At 36.7% G+C, this 16,393-nt stretch overlaps 3 protein-coding genes across 5 annotated transcripts; 2 read left to right on the forward strand and 1 right to left on the reverse strand.

Moving 5' to 3' along the window:
• Positions 1-30: 30 nt before the first annotated feature.
• On the forward strand, positions 31-6,602 carry LOC140011181 (T-complex protein 1 subunit zeta 1-like). The gene is made up of 16 exons (XM_072059802.1): positions 31-183; positions 292-432; positions 528-591; positions 1,262-1,397; positions 1,935-2,086; positions 2,180-2,227; positions 2,414-2,506; positions 3,685-3,791; positions 3,873-3,987; positions 4,074-4,160; positions 4,294-4,498; positions 4,645-4,739; positions 5,600-5,668; positions 5,759-5,866; positions 5,954-6,072; positions 6,314-6,602. Exons 2-16 carry the CDS (start codon positions 299-301, stop codon positions 6,387-6,389), a joined length of 1,608 nt encoding a protein of 535 aa, XP_071915903.1. The 5' UTR covers positions 31-183; positions 292-298; the 3' UTR covers positions 6,390-6,602.
• Positions 6,603-7,688: 1,086 nt separating this feature from the next.
• LOC113698294 (uncharacterized) lies at positions 7,689-10,365 on the reverse strand. Its single transcript, XM_027218069.2, has 3 exons — positions 10,153-10,365; positions 9,162-9,309; positions 7,689-8,074 (listed from the first exon to the last, which is right to left on the reverse strand). The coding sequence occupies exons 1-3, from the start codon at positions 10,205-10,207 to the stop codon at positions 8,005-8,007; spliced, it is 273 nt and encodes a 90-aa protein (XP_027073870.1). The 5' UTR covers positions 10,208-10,365; the 3' UTR covers positions 7,689-8,004.
• Positions 10,366-13,052: 2,687 nt separating this feature from the next.
• Positions 13,053-16,042, forward strand: LOC140011040 (14-3-3-like protein GF14-C). Of its 3 annotated transcripts, none has more exons than XM_072058910.1 (5): positions 13,053-13,197; positions 14,091-14,603; positions 14,695-14,817; positions 15,350-15,466; positions 15,770-16,042. In XM_072058910.1, exons 2-5 carry the CDS (start codon positions 14,121-14,123, stop codon positions 15,830-15,832), a joined length of 786 nt encoding a protein of 261 aa, XP_071915011.1. In that variant the 5' UTR covers positions 13,053-13,197; positions 14,091-14,120; the 3' UTR covers positions 15,833-16,042. The 3 variants fall into 3 exon arrangements, with proteins under 3 accessions (XP_071915011.1, XP_071915013.1, XP_071915012.1); XM_072058912.1 differs by lacking the exon at positions 13,053-13,197 and adding an exon at positions 13,795-13,922; XM_072058911.1 differs by lacking the exon at positions 13,053-13,197 and having other exon boundaries at positions 13,983-14,603.
• The last annotated feature ends 351 nt before the right edge of the window (positions 16,043-16,393 follow it).

The raw sequence follows: 16,393 nt of genomic DNA on the forward strand, positions 1-16,393 counted from the left end.
ATCATTTCACACCCAATTTATTTAAAAGGTAACTGGACCAACTTTTCCAGAAAGCCCTAAAACCCACTTCTCCCCTTCACTCTCGAGAAACCCCTCTGTTTTTTCCCTCCTCTCAAAGCTCGATCTCTTCCTTACTCCTCCGCCACCCGGCCACCCAAAATCTCGATCCAGACTCGACAAAAGGTAATATACTAGTTCTCCACCTCTTTGAGTTCGACCTATGTGGTTGCTATAGATGCATTATTATTGTTACACTGTCTAGTATGCCCAAGTTTTTGTTTTGGGTTGCAGAAACAAGATGTCTCTTCGGGTACTGAATCCGAATGCCGAGGTGCTCAACAAATCTGCTGCCCTTCATATGAATATCAATGCCGCCAAGGGTTTGCAAGATGTCCTCAAGACCAACCTTGGCCCCAAAGGCACCATTAAAATGTTCGTGCTTCGTTATTCTTCGCTGTCTGTATTAGGTCTGAAGTTTCATTCACTTTTATCTTAATTTGTGCAAAATTTGTACATTTTCTTGCCAGGCTTGTTGGTGGAGCTGGTGACATTAAGCTCACTAAGGATGGTAACACTTTATTGAAGGAGATGGTTAGTTATTCAACTTCTGGTACTTGGTTGTGTTTACTTTTACCTGGTTGTCAATTGTTTAATTCGCTTCTTGTTCTTTCTGTGCGCTGTTTTGATTTGTGTTTTTTGTTTGAATTGGTTCAGTTCGCTGTTCTTGAATTTTATACCTTTGGGTGTGAATGCATAAGTAAAAATGCAGGGATTTGGTATACCATTCTATGATACGGATGGAAATTAAACCAAAATTGAATAGGTACTTTAACTGCTTGAGGTAGTTGCTGAATTCGGTATGTCATCATTTCATGCATTGTGGACATCAACAAAAGCTTGTACACAGGAGGAGTGCATATTGAGGGGGATTGCACCTTTGGCAGTAGATTAAGAATGGAACTTAGTATAGGATATGATTTAGGAAACAAGCAGAAGATGCTGGCCTTCATTAATTCTCTGGTATTTTGAGTGGAGAGTTGCCTTTTTTTTCCCTTTTCTAATATACATCTGTTGACTTTGTGTATTGTATACTGATTGTTGAATTTAAATATGAATGATAAATCCCTTGGTGCCCTGCATGGGTAAGGTCGTTTCATGTGGATGTATATGTTACTGCTGCCACCATAACCATCTCTTCTTCATCTATGAGCCCCAATTTGTTATCTTTTTAATGGTAATGAAATCTGCTTGATGGTTGTAGCAAATTCAAAATCCAACTGCAATAATGATTGCAAGGACGGCAGTTGCTCAAGATGATATAGCTGGTGATGGAACCACTTCCACTGTACTTTTTATTGGTGAACTTATGAAGCAATCTGAGCGTTATATTGATGATGGTTTGTGCCTACTGTCACTTTATGTCATCCTGAGACTCTATTCCTTGGCCACAGTATTTAATCTCTGATCTGTTGACTTAGTATCTTATTATAGATGAGTCTTCGCAATGCAGTGTGGTTCTTTCTGCCTTATTTTCTGAATGAATTCTATGGAAATTCCTCATTTATATTTAAATTTCATACCAGCATGTATAAGATGCATATTATGAGGTAATACATGCCAGTTATTAGATTCATTTGTGTTCCTTTCCATTATATTATTACTCGTCCCCCCTTCCCCAACCCCCCCCCCCGGCCAAAAAAAAAAATCTTTATGATGTATCACTACCATTATCTTCGTTGTGTTTCCTTTTCTATTAAATGATGACATTTTGTAAGCTGTGGTGATGATTGCCACCTCCTATCAATGGTTGGAGATTTGTATTTTATCTATAAATGCTTGTATTTTCATGTCTTCTCTTAAGATCTTCGGGATACCAAAATCTTTTTTCCTCGGGGGGATAAGTTTGCATGTAAAAGAAAAGTCATTTTCTACAGGGACGCATCCACGTATTCTAGTTGATAGTTTCGAAATTGCTAAAAGGGCAACATTGCAATTTCTTGAGAAGTTTAAGACTCCTGTTGTGGTGGGCGATGAGCCCGATAAAGAGATACTAAAGATGGTAGCAAGAACAACTTTAAGAACAAAGGTACATTCTTCAATTCTGCCCCAATATTTTCCTCCTTTTCTGATATGATTATTCAATATGCTTGTTTATGGTACGAGTTTTGGTCTGGTGTAGTTGTATGAGGCCTTGGCAGACCAATTAACTGACATAGTTGTAAATGCGGTAAGTTCTCTTTCTTGTTGTTTACAGTTCTAATTGTGCATTAGATAAATGCTGTTTCAAATGATAAAAAAATCAACTTAATTAGATATGTCAATCTATGCCATGTAAAAACCTTTATGTTGAACTATTTATGTGTGGTTTTTGTTACACATTCATGTCTGAAACAGTTTGATTGCTTTGTGGTAGGTGCTCTGCATTCGCAAGCCTGAAGAAGCTATCGATCTTTTTATGGTTGAGATAATGCACATGCGCCACAAGTTTGATGTAGACACTCACTTGGTATGTGAATGCAGTTTCTCTTAATGTTTGCTGACGTTGATGCCTTGTTTTTCAATTTGGATTCAACAATACATATGTTGGCCTGTTTCTTTGGGTCACAAAAATAGCGTACTTTGATAATTATTTAGTCCTTAGCATGATCAATTTTGACTTCTTTCAATCATAGAAGTCTGTATACTATCCACTTTGGGATGCTAAAATGTTATCCTTGCTAGGCATAGTCCTGCCTTTTTTTCGGTGAATGGGCTAACAATTGTCTTATACAGCATGAATGGACTATGCTTTCTAGTTATGGCAGCTGAGAGAGTTGGGCATATTGTTGTTAGGGGGATACCCGCAATATAGCAATTTGGAAGGCAAGAAATATTGCTGTTGCTTGAAAGTTCAGTAAAATATTCCTATATGACAAAGTTAAGGACTCTTTCGGTGATATGCATGGGATGGAACTTGACCTTTCTTTAGGATTTTATGATTAAAAAGGAAAAGTGAAGGTCTTAATGGGGGAGGAAAGATGAGAAATGAAAATATGGGTTATTCCTTTTCTTCATTTTTTTCTAATATTAGACATAAATAAGTAAAACATGACTTCACTTGTATGGAATTTGAGAACGAAGAATTCAAATGAAATGAAGTGTATCGAGTATGTTACATACTTTTTTTTGTGGTCAAGAGAATTACTGTATTAAGGTGGTAGGTTCTAATAGAAAGTTAAATGAACACACTTTCCTTTGCTATGGTTCATTTCTTTCATAAAATTGATAGAAATAAAACTAGTAGTGGTGATTGTTTCTTTATGAAAACTTCCAGCCTAGATAATCTTTTCTTTGAGACTCCTCTCCTTTCCATTTCTCTGCCCATGGAAAAAGCATCAGTAGGGCTGTTTTTAATACATATTTGCCCTTATTTATTATCTGCTTTTGAAGATATAAATGAAGAGAGAGTATTTTTGCATGTGCTCTCCCTAACTTCCCCAGTTGTTAGATAGCGTGACCTTTGTTTTTGTTTGAATGGATGGCTACGTTTGTACATTCGGACTAGAGACTAGATGCACTTCTGTGCAAAATTTTGTAGTTGTATGCTTATTGACGCATGTACATGTGAGTTAGTTGAGAGGATTGAGCAAAAATCCTACATTTTGTACGTATCAGTTCCTAATTGTGAATTGCTTTTAATTCTAGGTTGAGGGTCTTGTCCTCGATCATGGTTCCAGACACCCAGACATGAAGAGGAGAGCAGAGAATTGTTATATTTTGACTTGTAATGTGTCCTTGGAATATGAAAAGAGGTAACATACTTAATTTGACTATTTGGTTGTATGTGTTTGTTGTTAATTTTTGTATTCACAAGTTAAGTCTTCTTTGCACAGCGAAGTAAATGCAGGATTTTTCTACTCAAATGCAGAGCAGAGAGAAGCTATGGTTGCAGCAGAAAGACGATCTGTTGATGAAAGAGTGCAAAAAATTATTGACCTGAAAAACAAGGTGACAAATTTGGTGGTACTTCAGTGCCTGTTTAGTGCTGAAGATGCAGTATTGTAGTGTCACTCTTATGCCTGTCATATCTACAGGTTTGTGCAGATAATGAGCACAATTTTGTTGTCATCAACCAAAAGGGGATTGATCCCCCATCATTGGACTTACTGGCTCGCGCAGGGGTAAGCTTTTCATCATGTTGGATGTGTCTCTAGAGGATTTGTTTATGCCATAAGTAAACCTATGAAACCAAATGGAGATGATGTTTTGCTTGGAGATGAATCCCTACTGATTTTAATATGACCTTTCCGGTAGATAATTGCACTTCGAAGGGCAAAAAGGAGAAATATGGAGCGATTGGTTTTGGCTTGTGGTGGGGAGGCTGTTAACTCTGTTGATGGCCTAACTCCTGACTGTCTTGGTTGGGCTGGTTTAGTCTATGAGCACATTCTTGGAGAAGAGAAATATACATTCATCGAGAAAGTTAAAAATCCTCACTCTTGTACGATCCTTATTAAAGGTATTTTAAGATGCATCTTCTTGTCTGATCTAGTTGTTTGTGGTGACCATTTACAATTTTTGTACTTTGTTTTTTGGCTTTTCAAAAAGAGCAATAAGTTGTATAGATTTGACCATCCACTGATGGTACTGCCGGCTGTAATACAGGTCCAAATGATCATACTATTGCTCAAATTAAGGATGCTGTCCGTGATGGACTAAGAGCAGTAAAAAATACTATTGAGGATGAGGCTGTTGTACTGGTAAGTTTTTGCATTCATCAGTGCATTTGTTTTTTGGCTAATGCAGTTGCCTAGTGTCAGATATTTGTTTCATTGTGGGAGGACATACCTCTTAGACTATAGCATCGGTTAATTAGGTTTAAATTCACATTAGTCAAGCTGTGCAGCCTGTAGAAGCCAATTTTTCTTCGTTGAATGCTGCTTACTCGTCTCAGTGTATCACAAATGTTGGCTTAGTGGCTTGTTGAATTTGTGATAAATTTGTGGCTAACAGTAACTGTATTATCTCGCATTTGCTGCTTTTCAACATTATCTGCTATTTGCTTGCGTGGATGATCAGTGAATGCTTAATGGTTTGCATTACTCAGCATAAGAAAGTGCTTTGCATGGACTTGTGCTTTAAATGTTATTTGACATTTGCCCTAATATCTCACATGCAGAAATAGGTTTAGATATACCTTCAAGCATGACATTCTTCTGATTCAAAATACTTCTGGCTTGGAATCCTGATATAAGATGAGTTGTATTAGTTTCAATGCTTAGCCTAATGGATGGGGGCTGAACTAGATTATTACCTTCATTTTTTTTGCATCTCTTTCTTGGTTTTATGACTGATGAATTATTTTTTATAATCTCTTGGTTTTTTCTTCTCGTTCAGAATAATTTTGAGTTTTAATAATTTGCAATGCATTCCCTGATGAATGGGGGCTAAACTAGGTTATTTCCTTCATGTTTTCATAATCTGCAATTCATTCACTGATGTTGAATGGTTCTAAACAAGGCTATTGCTTTTGTTTTCATGACTGGTGAATTGCTTTTTATCGCATCTGAGTGTTCATCATTTACTAAGTGGCATATTTTTTATCATTTACTTGTTTCAGGGAGCAGGTGCCTTTGAAGTTGCAGCTAGGCAATACCTAGTGAATGAAGTGATGAAAACTGCTCAAGGGGTACATGTCATATAATTTCTGTTAAATTTTGTTGTTGACTCTTACTTCTATACATCCAAGTTCTTTTTGCTGACCGCTACATCCAAATAGCGTGCAAAACTTGGTGTGGAAGCTTTCGCTGATGCCCTTCTTGTGGTTCCAAAGACACTGGCTGAAAATTCTGGCCTTGACACCCAGGATGTGATCATTGCTCTTACAGTAATCTCTCTGTGCCTTTTAAACCTGTAGCATTCAAAGATTTCAAAGAGGGTTTCAATTCATTGTCACATGCAACTGTTTTGGCAGGGTGAACATGACAAGGGAAACATAGTGGGCCTAAACCATCATACTGGAGAACCAATTGATCCTCAAATGGAGGGTATATTTGACAATTATTCTGTGAAGCGACAAATTATAAACTCTGGGTATGTTGGGCACATTTTTCTGCAATAAGTTATCTGTGTATATGTGGCATGCCATTTGTCAGCGTTATAAATCTGTAGCACCATCATTGGGATTGAACTCACTGGATCTAATTCAGTCAAAAATCTTTTAACCTGGCTATAGACGTAATTTTGGTTTCTTCATGGTTGATGGTCATTGTTCTTTTTCTTTGGGGTTTCTTTCCAAGAATGGGCGGCTCATTTGAGTACTTTTGTTGTGCAGCCCTGTCATTGCATCGCAGTTGCTTCTTGTGGACGAAGTAATTCGTGCTGGGCGTAACATGCGGAAGCCAAATTAGATTATCTTAAGGTATTATATTTTGGTGTATTGATGTCATTTTTGATGTTGCGGTTTACCTTTTTAACCTGGAGGTCATCATGGCAGCGCCAAGAACGAAACACTGTAAATGAACAATTTGTTGATGTTCAGTTAGTAGATTTTTGTTGCTGCTCCTACAGATTGTCTGCCTTGTTGGAAATCGAGTGCCGAAAAGATCTGCTTTTCTTTTCAATATGACTTTGTTAATCACATTTTAGGTCAAGATTTGCTCGTTTTCACAAGCTTACTAATTTTCTTGAACTGAATGTCTTGTTATTATGATTGGTAATAGAGTTGACTTGGTTTTGGCAAATGAAAGGTTTGTTTCTCCGACTAGTTATCACATGTTTCCTGCTAATCCCAAGCCTCAAAACCTTTCCGTACTCGCACGATCAAACATTAGTCCGCGGTCACGGAATTGCGAGTCGTTTCGATTTCTGAAAGTTTTCTCCCCCACGATTCCGGATACATACCTTGACCTGTATTCTTGTCACAAACGTGTAATGACCCCAAAATATATTGCTTAAATTTTAGCCATTCGACCTGGTTGGAAACCCGAATCTTTGAAATTCTAATCCCACCTATGGGAGAGTCTCCATTGCTGCTCTTTTGGCCACTAAAACCGTGTCCAAGACTTTGCTAAGCTTTCATATCTGAATTTCGCGTTTGTGATGGGTTTTGAAGTCCAATTGAGGAATTAATCAGGGCAAGTATTTGAGTCAACTTGGATGAGATATTAGCATATTGTTGAGGATGACAAGTGTGGAGTTGAGGCTATTTGACGCTTGTTAGTTGCAAAACTTGAGTGTAAATCACCTGGGGAAAAGCAGAGTTAACTCGAATTAGTGTTTGGATTTGGTCATTTTCACATGCCGCAATACGAGTACAAGAGGATCACACTCGGCCAGGGTTTGAGTCATTGGATGCTAACTTGACTCGGGACTAAAACAGAAGCTGCATGCGTAAATGATAATGAAGCACGTGACTGAGAAAAACTACAGATAACTAAACGGGTATGGCTGGAGAAAATTGAATAATTTTAGTTGTAGGAGAATTAAATAGTTAATTGGATGGCTGATAGTTTTATTTTATCCATGTGGATCCAATCCATTTTCTAATTGGCTGTAATTGGATTGGGTTAATTTCATCCATAATCCATTTAAGTAAAACCATTAACAAACCAACTATCCATTTTGCCACCTCTGTTTCTAGCTAACATCAAGTCAATTCTGTGGCAAAAGGGGTGCCTATAACGCTCAAGGGGCTGCATGGATAGAGCTTTGATGACGGAAACGATAAATTCACTTTTCATCACTGTTTGTGCACCGGGCAAAAATTAGGGGATACAGTCTTTGACACTTGCAACATGCATATTTCACTGTTTCGAGGCCGAAATTCCTAGACATGCTCAAGAATCTCTAAGCTCCATTACAAAAATACAATATGCTTCTTCACCTACAGCAATCCAATTCTCCTGTTGTGCGCTGCCACCATCCGGCAGGCAGGAGAAAGTTGCCATAAACACTGCTTTGCCGCTGGCACTGGAAGTTCGAATAGTAAAGTGGCTATCATCAGAGTGAATGAACTTTAAATACTCAGTGATCCTTTCTTTCTTCTCGAAGCATGTAATCTTTCTTCATTTCTTCCAACACTAAGTCATTGGTGCTACAAGAACAGAAAACAAAAGGAAATAAACAAACTAAAATTTGAGAGGCTGATCTAAATAGGTTAACAATCTATCAAACATTTCTGCCACCGTGGTTTGTAAACAATACAAATGTTAAATTACAAGATGAGCTTATTCACAAGAGTTAAATAAGTAAAGTAAAACGAATGCCCACAAAACCTTGTGATCTGATTTCATTGTGTCATCCTCGAGTCTAAGCTAATTGTCTAGGCTTTTTCCTTATCTAATCCTTCTGTGGGCATAGGGTCCATGAAGTTGGAAATAAACTTTATGACAGCATACAAGTATCTTTTTAGATAATAATTGTTTTCTTGCAACACAAACCAGAACAGGAAGAGCACGAAAAGCAACAAAACTAAATATTAAATTATAGTTGACACTAGGAACATCTCATTGACAATCTTCGGGAAATTAGGAATACATCATGATGTGATTGTAAACTCTGTTGTCAAACATTTCAGCTCTGTTAGTACTGAATTATGTGACTCTTGAATTGAACTCTCCAAACCTAGCACAATTAATGTCGTTACTACTTGACATCACCAAATTGCATACCATCATGACAGGTATGAGTTCTTATGATGCTGATAGAGCACCCAACAAAACGGTGGCAAATAAGCAATCAGCAGGACAACCTTGTAGTGATTCTAATAACCATGTGAAAGCTTATTAAACTTGAAGGTTAACCTTGAGAAATGTTAATTGGTACAACAAAATCCAGCAGGGATAAATGATCTAAAACTGTGTCTTTGTATGGCCTGTATATTCATTTGAGATTTTACTTTTATAAGTGATCACTAAGAAGCACTGAAGAATTTTCTTGTCAATTTAACTTCCTAGAGCATCCTGTGTAATCTGGAAACATGATTGAAGAAACTTCCTCTCTCTCTCTCTCTCTCTTCCCCCCCCCCCCTCCTCCTTCCCTGCCTGACCAAATATCGCAAACTATACCAATATCCATAACCCTATGAATATATGGCAAAAATAGTTAAAGTTACATAAGCATAAAACCATTAGCATCCCATCCATATTGAAAAACCTTCCAATAGATTTGATCAAACTTACAACTGATGAAGGCATTCATTCAATTCTTTTGCTTGCTTACGGCATTGCCAAACAACAGATAATGTTCTTCCTGAAGCACATTCAGCGTACTTTGCAGTGTAAAGATCACATTCTTTAAGTGCCTTCTGCTTCATTTTGCTGCGCAAAGCTGAAATACAGAGATAAATTAATAGTTTGTACAACTAGAAAAAGAAAATGCCAATAATGCAGAACCGTGATTTGCCAATAATTTCACATTACTAGACGGGGAAAAAATTAAAGGTAAAGCTAAAAGCTCAGGCCATCCGGGTTAGCCCGAATGTTGGTTTCCAATCATTGATTCACATATGACAGGAATAGAAACTGCTAAGACCCGAAAAAAAAAATATATATATATATATATCACTGCTGTACTGGGTGGAATAATTTATCCAGATTTTGCCTTTTTATCTGAAATTAAAGGGAAAAAAAAGTTTCGCTGATTTTAATAGACTCAAATGACATATATAGACTTCTAGGAAGTCACTTTTGAGTCTATTTTAATTATATCTGCAGTCTTTAATTAACGAAAGAAAGAAGGAGAAAAAATGAAAAGCATCTCAGCACCACTCATAGCAAGGAACGAGCCATTGGCATAATGATTCTTCAGTATAATAAAATTCAAAGGAAATTTATAAAAAACAAAAAACAAAAAAAAAAAAAATCCAGCTCCGAAGCAGAAATGTTCACCATTTTGGTTAATGCATCGTCCAGAATGGCTGAAATTGTTTAGGAGAAAGAATGTTATGTAAAGTGAAAACAAAACTACAAATCATGCCAACAACAGTCCTCAAAATTCTAATAAAACAAAGAAAAAAAAAAGAAGCAAAACTTTGAAAGAGGAACTGCAGCAACCTTTCTCAAGCAATTGAATGGGAATGGGAAAATGGAGGTTAATAAAGTTCATTTCCTCATAAATATTTGATTAAGCTATAAATAATTGATTTCTAATTACTTATTATGGTATGTTTACCTTCTTCGACCTTCTTCTTAACGTGATTTTCACGGGCTTCTTGCACATATCCCATGTATCTTCAGTGGAGAGCAAAGCTGTGAAGGCTTTTTCTTTGTTTAGCAGAAGGAACTGTTTCTCTATCGTGCGGCGATCGTCGCCGGTCTGCGCCAGACTCGACTTACTGGGCAGTATAGGACACAGAAAGCTGCAGCCACCACTCGAGCACCGACGACGTCGTAATGGTGATGAACCCCTAGGCAACATTTTGGCTAATTGCAACTTGGTCCCAATAGTTGAACAGCATGCCTGTCCTATCCCTCAACTCTTGTTAATACCACCTTAGTCTTTTAATTTTATTGTAGATTGATTAGGGACATAAAATTGAGAAGTTCAAAAAATGATTAACGTCTCAACTTCCACGTGGCGGAGAAGGATGCCTATATAGCTAAAACAACCAAATAGATTGGTCTAGTAGTCTGTATATATATATATATATATATATATATATAGTGAATATTCTTTTTTATAATTTTCAACCATCATTTTATCTCACATATATCACATTTTTAAAATGTACTATAGTAATTTTTTCTTAATAACTCTTGAAAAGTTACAATTCAAACAAAATGTTAGCTTTACAACAATACTTAAGGTTGCAAATTTGTGTATGATGAGTGATTGCGTTTAGATGTTTGTTGTTCTCTAATTGTTGAAAATATCCAACCCAAAAAAAACAATGTTAACAATATCTTAGAGTAATTGTGTATAATTACAATTCAAATCCAATAAGATAATAATAGTGTTTTTTTATACATTATCGATGTATAATTTTTTTTGTTCGCTAGTATCACAAGAAATTACTAAATACAACTACATATTAACTACCTTTTTTTACCCTCCCATTCCTCCCCACCCTCTTTCCCACCCTTAACTACTGGATATAGTATTCGAATTATGAATCTGAATTTGGCAGTCAAAAATATCCTAAGAATCCTCCCTTGATCAGTAGGTTGTTAAACTGCATGAATATGTGAGTATATTCTAATAAACTTAAAAAAGAAATAGAGCCACAAACAAAATGGATAGCCATATTTTAACACATACAAAGGGGATAGCCATTTTTCAACATTATTATGTTCATTTTCTTACCATTGTAGTTGTTGGCATAATATTGATTAGTTATAGTAGTCATAATGTGATCAATAGTCAGGGGAAAGCAATAAAGGTATTCCCACTATCAAAATTAGCATTCGAATCATGTGTTTGATAGTTAGAATAGTAAAAGGGCAAAAAATATAAGAGAGATTTTTAAAATTATGAAGGTGTTAAGTGATATTAAAGCAAAGCTCGGGTGAGATTTGTGAAATTACCCCTAAATTAAATGTAAGTGATAAATTCTAAATAGCATATATTACACTAGGGTTGCAATCAAGTCGAATCAAATTCGAATAATGAACTACTTAGAGTGAAAATGTTTGAACTCGAGTTTATCGAGTTATTTAAAATTGAGTTCGAGGCTCAGTTTAGTTTACCTTATTCAAGCTTGAGTTCAAATTTATTTTATCTTATTTGACCTCAAGTTTGAACTCAGTCAAACTTAATCGAGTTATCAAACTCGATTTTTTGGTAAATCTTATAATAAATAATTAAAAATTATATTACAAATATATTACTCAATAAGGCTCGATAAACACTCGAATTTTGATTTTTTCAACTCGAATTCAATTTGATTATCTTATCGAGTAACTCGAACTTATTAAGTAGTTCAAACTTGATTTAAATTCGATCAATATCAAACTTGAATCGAACCTTTGAATGCATTACTCGTGAATTCGAGTCGGGTAGTTTGATTAATTTAAACCCCTACATTACACACCAATTAAAATAATCCAAACCAGCATCCATGTCAAATTTTGATGCTCAGGTCACTCTTATCCACGCCAAACTTTGATATACATCCGGAAAACTTCGAAATTCATGCCAATCATATCCACGTCGAACTTTCGTGTCAAAACTAAATGATATACGCTTAAATCATATCCACGTTGTAGGAGGACCTTTCCTAGTGCCAAATGGTAATGGGTAAACCTGTTAGTCTCTGAAATAAAATTATGAAAAGCTGAATAGCAAGTAGCAATAGGATAATTACAGCGTCAGAATCACAAGGAAAAAGGGGAAAATGTCTCAAACGATACCGTCTCAGTGGGGAGACTGCAAGAGAACGGCGCCGGCCACGTCATAGTGTCAAAATTGTAAACGGTGGTGGGCCAGTAGGTTTGAAAATAAGCGACCAAGTCCTAACATGCCCCAGCCACGCCCACATCCCCGAAGGAAAACGAAATGCCCAATCTAGTCTTCCCGGCCCCAACTGTGACACCGGATTTTGAACCCTAAATTTGGACACAAATAAAGCAAATATAGGCACTAAAATAACAAGACGCAAAAATCACAACAAATTTGGACACAAATAAAGCAAATGTAGGCACTAAAATAATAACATGCAAAATCATAACAAATTAACACAAAAAAAAATCACAACAAATTTATACAGTATTTAAAAACAAAAATCCTATACCTTATCGATCAATTGAACATCTCATGATTTTCAATCGATTTTTGAATAAATTCTCATGTAAATTCTGGATATCACACCAAAAAAATGCCACTTCATTTTTTTAAAAAAATTATTTCAAATAATCTACCATTCCAATACACAATATATTACCAAAATAGTCTCATGCGCCAATTTCAAATTGAATACATCTCCACCATTAACTGCATCAGTATTGGCTATTGAGCATACAATCAAAATTGACCAATCAACCAAAAAGATTTTGACTGGTCTCACCGCCAGCGTGGCACCAACTCGCCCGTGTCCGTCTGCTTGTTTTTAAAAAGCCTCAAATATAGCAAACTCCGCCACCACATTCCCAGCCCAGCTGGCCTCTTGTCCTTCTCACGCCACGGCCTCTTCACTTCTCTCCATCTATTGTTTACTTCCTTGATCCTTCCAACCATTCCACCCCTTCGCGCAGCATAATTTCGTCGCTGCATCGTCTAGAGGTATCTTCGATTCTCGCCATTTTTAGCTCTTGGAGCTGTTATTCATGACATGGATTTTACTGGTTAAGTTATGTAGCATGTTTTTATTGCGAAAGAGATCTGAAAAGTCATGGACTGAAAAGTTAGTGTACTATCAGTTACGCTTGAACATGTGTTTTTGGTATATCATTTTTTTTAAGTGTGTTTTTTTGGTGCGATCTGATTTGGTTTAACTTTTAGTGTCATCGTGTTTATCCACGAACGTAACTTATCCGACAGTCTTAAATTAGTTGAATATCTTACATCATTGCATACTATTCTAGGATTATGACATTATGTAGCACCAATCTAATAGTCTAGTTTAGTTTTCTCATGTCTATCAGCAGAATTTAAGAAAAGAAGAAATCTAATTTCCTAGAGTTAATTTAGTTAAATCTCTTTCAGTCTAGGGATACTTTAGGATCATGTATACTTCCCAAGTTTTTGAGTTTTAACTTTTTACTATTTGTGAGGAAAAAAATTGGGTGGACCCGACGACTCAAGTTAATAGTTGAATATCACTCTTGTTACACTATGTACTGTTGCCAGTGGAAATTTATCAAGTTCAATGTTTTCATGCTTATCTGGAAATATGTAGGGGAAGAAGGAATCTGAGTTACCTGGTCTAAGACTAGTTGTATGTTTCAAATTTTGAGATGTTGTAGGATTGTGCACGCAGATAGATTTTTTAATTGGTTCCTGTTTAGGTACAATCATTTGGATTTTGTTCCCCTTATTTTTTGTTTTGTTGAAGATTGTTTAGTCCATAGGTGCAACAAAACCCGTTAGATGTACTGAATTTCCATTCCATTTGTGAGTTTTGTGTATGTGCAGTCAGTTTAGTTTTGAGTCTGAATGGTTTGAAACAACTGCAGATTTTGCTTTTGATCAGTATATAAGGGAAAATGTTGCCTCCTGCGTCTCGCGATGAAAATGTTTACATGGCCAAGTTGGCCGAACAGGCTGAGCGGTACGAGGAAATGGTTGAGTTTATGGAAAAGGTTGCAAAGGCTGTTGATACTGAGGAGCTAACTGTGGAGGAAAGGAACCTTCTCTCTGTGGCTTACAAGAATGTTATTGGTTCCAGGAGGGCTTCCTGGAGGATCATCTCTTCCATTGAGCAGAAGGAAGAGAGCCGTGGGAATGAAGATCATGTGAACATGATTAAGGAATATAGAGGAAAAATTGAGGCTGAGCTTACCAAGATCTGTGATGGAATTTTGGGGCTTCTTGAGTCCCATTTGATTCCTTCAGCCTCTGCTGCTGAGTCCCAGGTGTTTTACCTGAAGATGAAAGGTGATTACCATAGGTACCTGGCTGAATTTAAGACTGGTGCTGACAGAAAAGAAGCTGCAGAGAACACTTTGGTTGCTTATAAGTCTGCTCAGGTTAGTTTTACTCCTTTTTATAGGTGTTGCTTTCTATGCACTTAATAAAGAGATTAGTTAGTCTCTGAATGATAAGCTTCTCATCATACAGGATATTGCTTTGGCTGAATTGCCTCCCACTCACCCAATTAGGCTTGGCCTTGCTCTTAACTTCTCCGTGTTCTACTATGAAATTCTTAGCGCACCTGACCGTGCTTGTAGCCTTGCAAAGCAGGTAATTTTTTTTTTCATTTCATTGTCTTTTCACGCAATACTCTTTAAATTAAACTTTGTTCAATGCTGGTTGTCCTTTCATAAAGTGCAGTTTTTGGCATCTCTTACTATGTGTCACTGAACCATAAATAGGATTTGTTTGCCTGTTATAGGAACTTTGGATTTTGATCTTTGTATTCACCAGTGGATAGACACCTACTTATGTAAACCTTGGAAAGAGCAATGGACTTGCTAAAGAAAAAGATTGTAAATTGAATGGGTTTTTTTTAAGACAATCAACCTCCTGGCAGATGCTGCTAGTCCTGTGTTTCAATTATTCCCCTCCAAGGTCTAAATTTACATGAAGAAGCTTCTGTTATGGATGTCAAATTCCTATTTAGAAGCCAGTTGTTTCATGTGAAGGCTCTTGTGACAAAATAATCCATCAAACTTAGGTTTAGGATGTGCAACCATGAGCATTCCATTACCTGTCAATTCTATTTCATTGGTCTTTCTTGTACAATTTTTGGCCCTAATATGGATCTTCATTGCAGGCCTTTGATGAGGCCATCTCTGAGCTTGATACACTGGGCGAGGAAACATACAAGGACAGTACATTGATCATGCAACTCCTCAGAGACAATCTAACTCTGTGGACTTCTGATATTCCGGTAACGACTTCATTTTATGCCTTTCTTTCACACACAAATGTGAGGATTACATGCATTAATTGTTTGAAATGTGTATAACATTACTTGGCGGGGTCTGAAGTGAATATGTATTGGATTTAGTTGCATATTCACTAAGTTACTCTTGTAAATATTTATGTTACGCTAGTCAAGGCTAAAATGGGTATGAGAATACTTCTAAAATAAGAGGACATCTGCAGTCTGGGTTGTTTCTTCTGTTAACTTGCAATCCGACTGTTCTTTTACTGATTGCTGTTTCTTGATTGCATACTGTATTGATTTCAGGAGGACGCTGGGGATGAGATCAAGGAACCATCAAAACTTGACACAGGGGAGGGGCAGCAGTAATGAATTCGTTATGTTAGAGTAGGACTTTCTTTGGGAGATTACTGCAAGACATGATGATTTGGTGGTGGATCTCAGGGCTAAAATGATTTACATACATATGAAAATGTTACTGCCGAAAGAAAATGGTTTTGGGTTCATATCTCATCAACGGTTGTAATGCTACTTGTTTAATTTGATGATGAGCTGAACTTGGATTGGCTTGGTATTGCATTTACTATCTATTTCTTGCTAATTCTTTTTTGTTGATGCGGTCTAAACATTGACGGATCGAAGAAAATTTCGATACATCCATGGCTTTGTATGGAACAGTGTTTTTTTGGGCTGAAACTAGTTCTTCAAATACAACTCTACACTGTAAAACACTCCAAACACACTCCAAATAGGCCTAGCAAAAACACAAAAAACAACAACAACAATTTGGCGTCAAAACTTATTGCTGTTGCGTCTTCGGACCTTTGGTGTTTCCTGGTCTACCTATCCTATTTCAATTTGTCATTGCAGCCGCTTACAAAGTTTGTGGAACGGTGTCGTGGGCCGGTACGACGCAGATAAATTGGAAGT

This window comes from Coffea arabica, chromosome 7e, assembly GCF_036785885.1.
Source record: "Coffea arabica cultivar ET-39 chromosome 7e, Coffea Arabica ET-39 HiFi, whole genome shotgun sequence".
Lineage (NCBI taxonomy): Eukaryota > Viridiplantae > Streptophyta > Magnoliopsida > Gentianales > Rubiaceae > Coffea > Coffea arabica.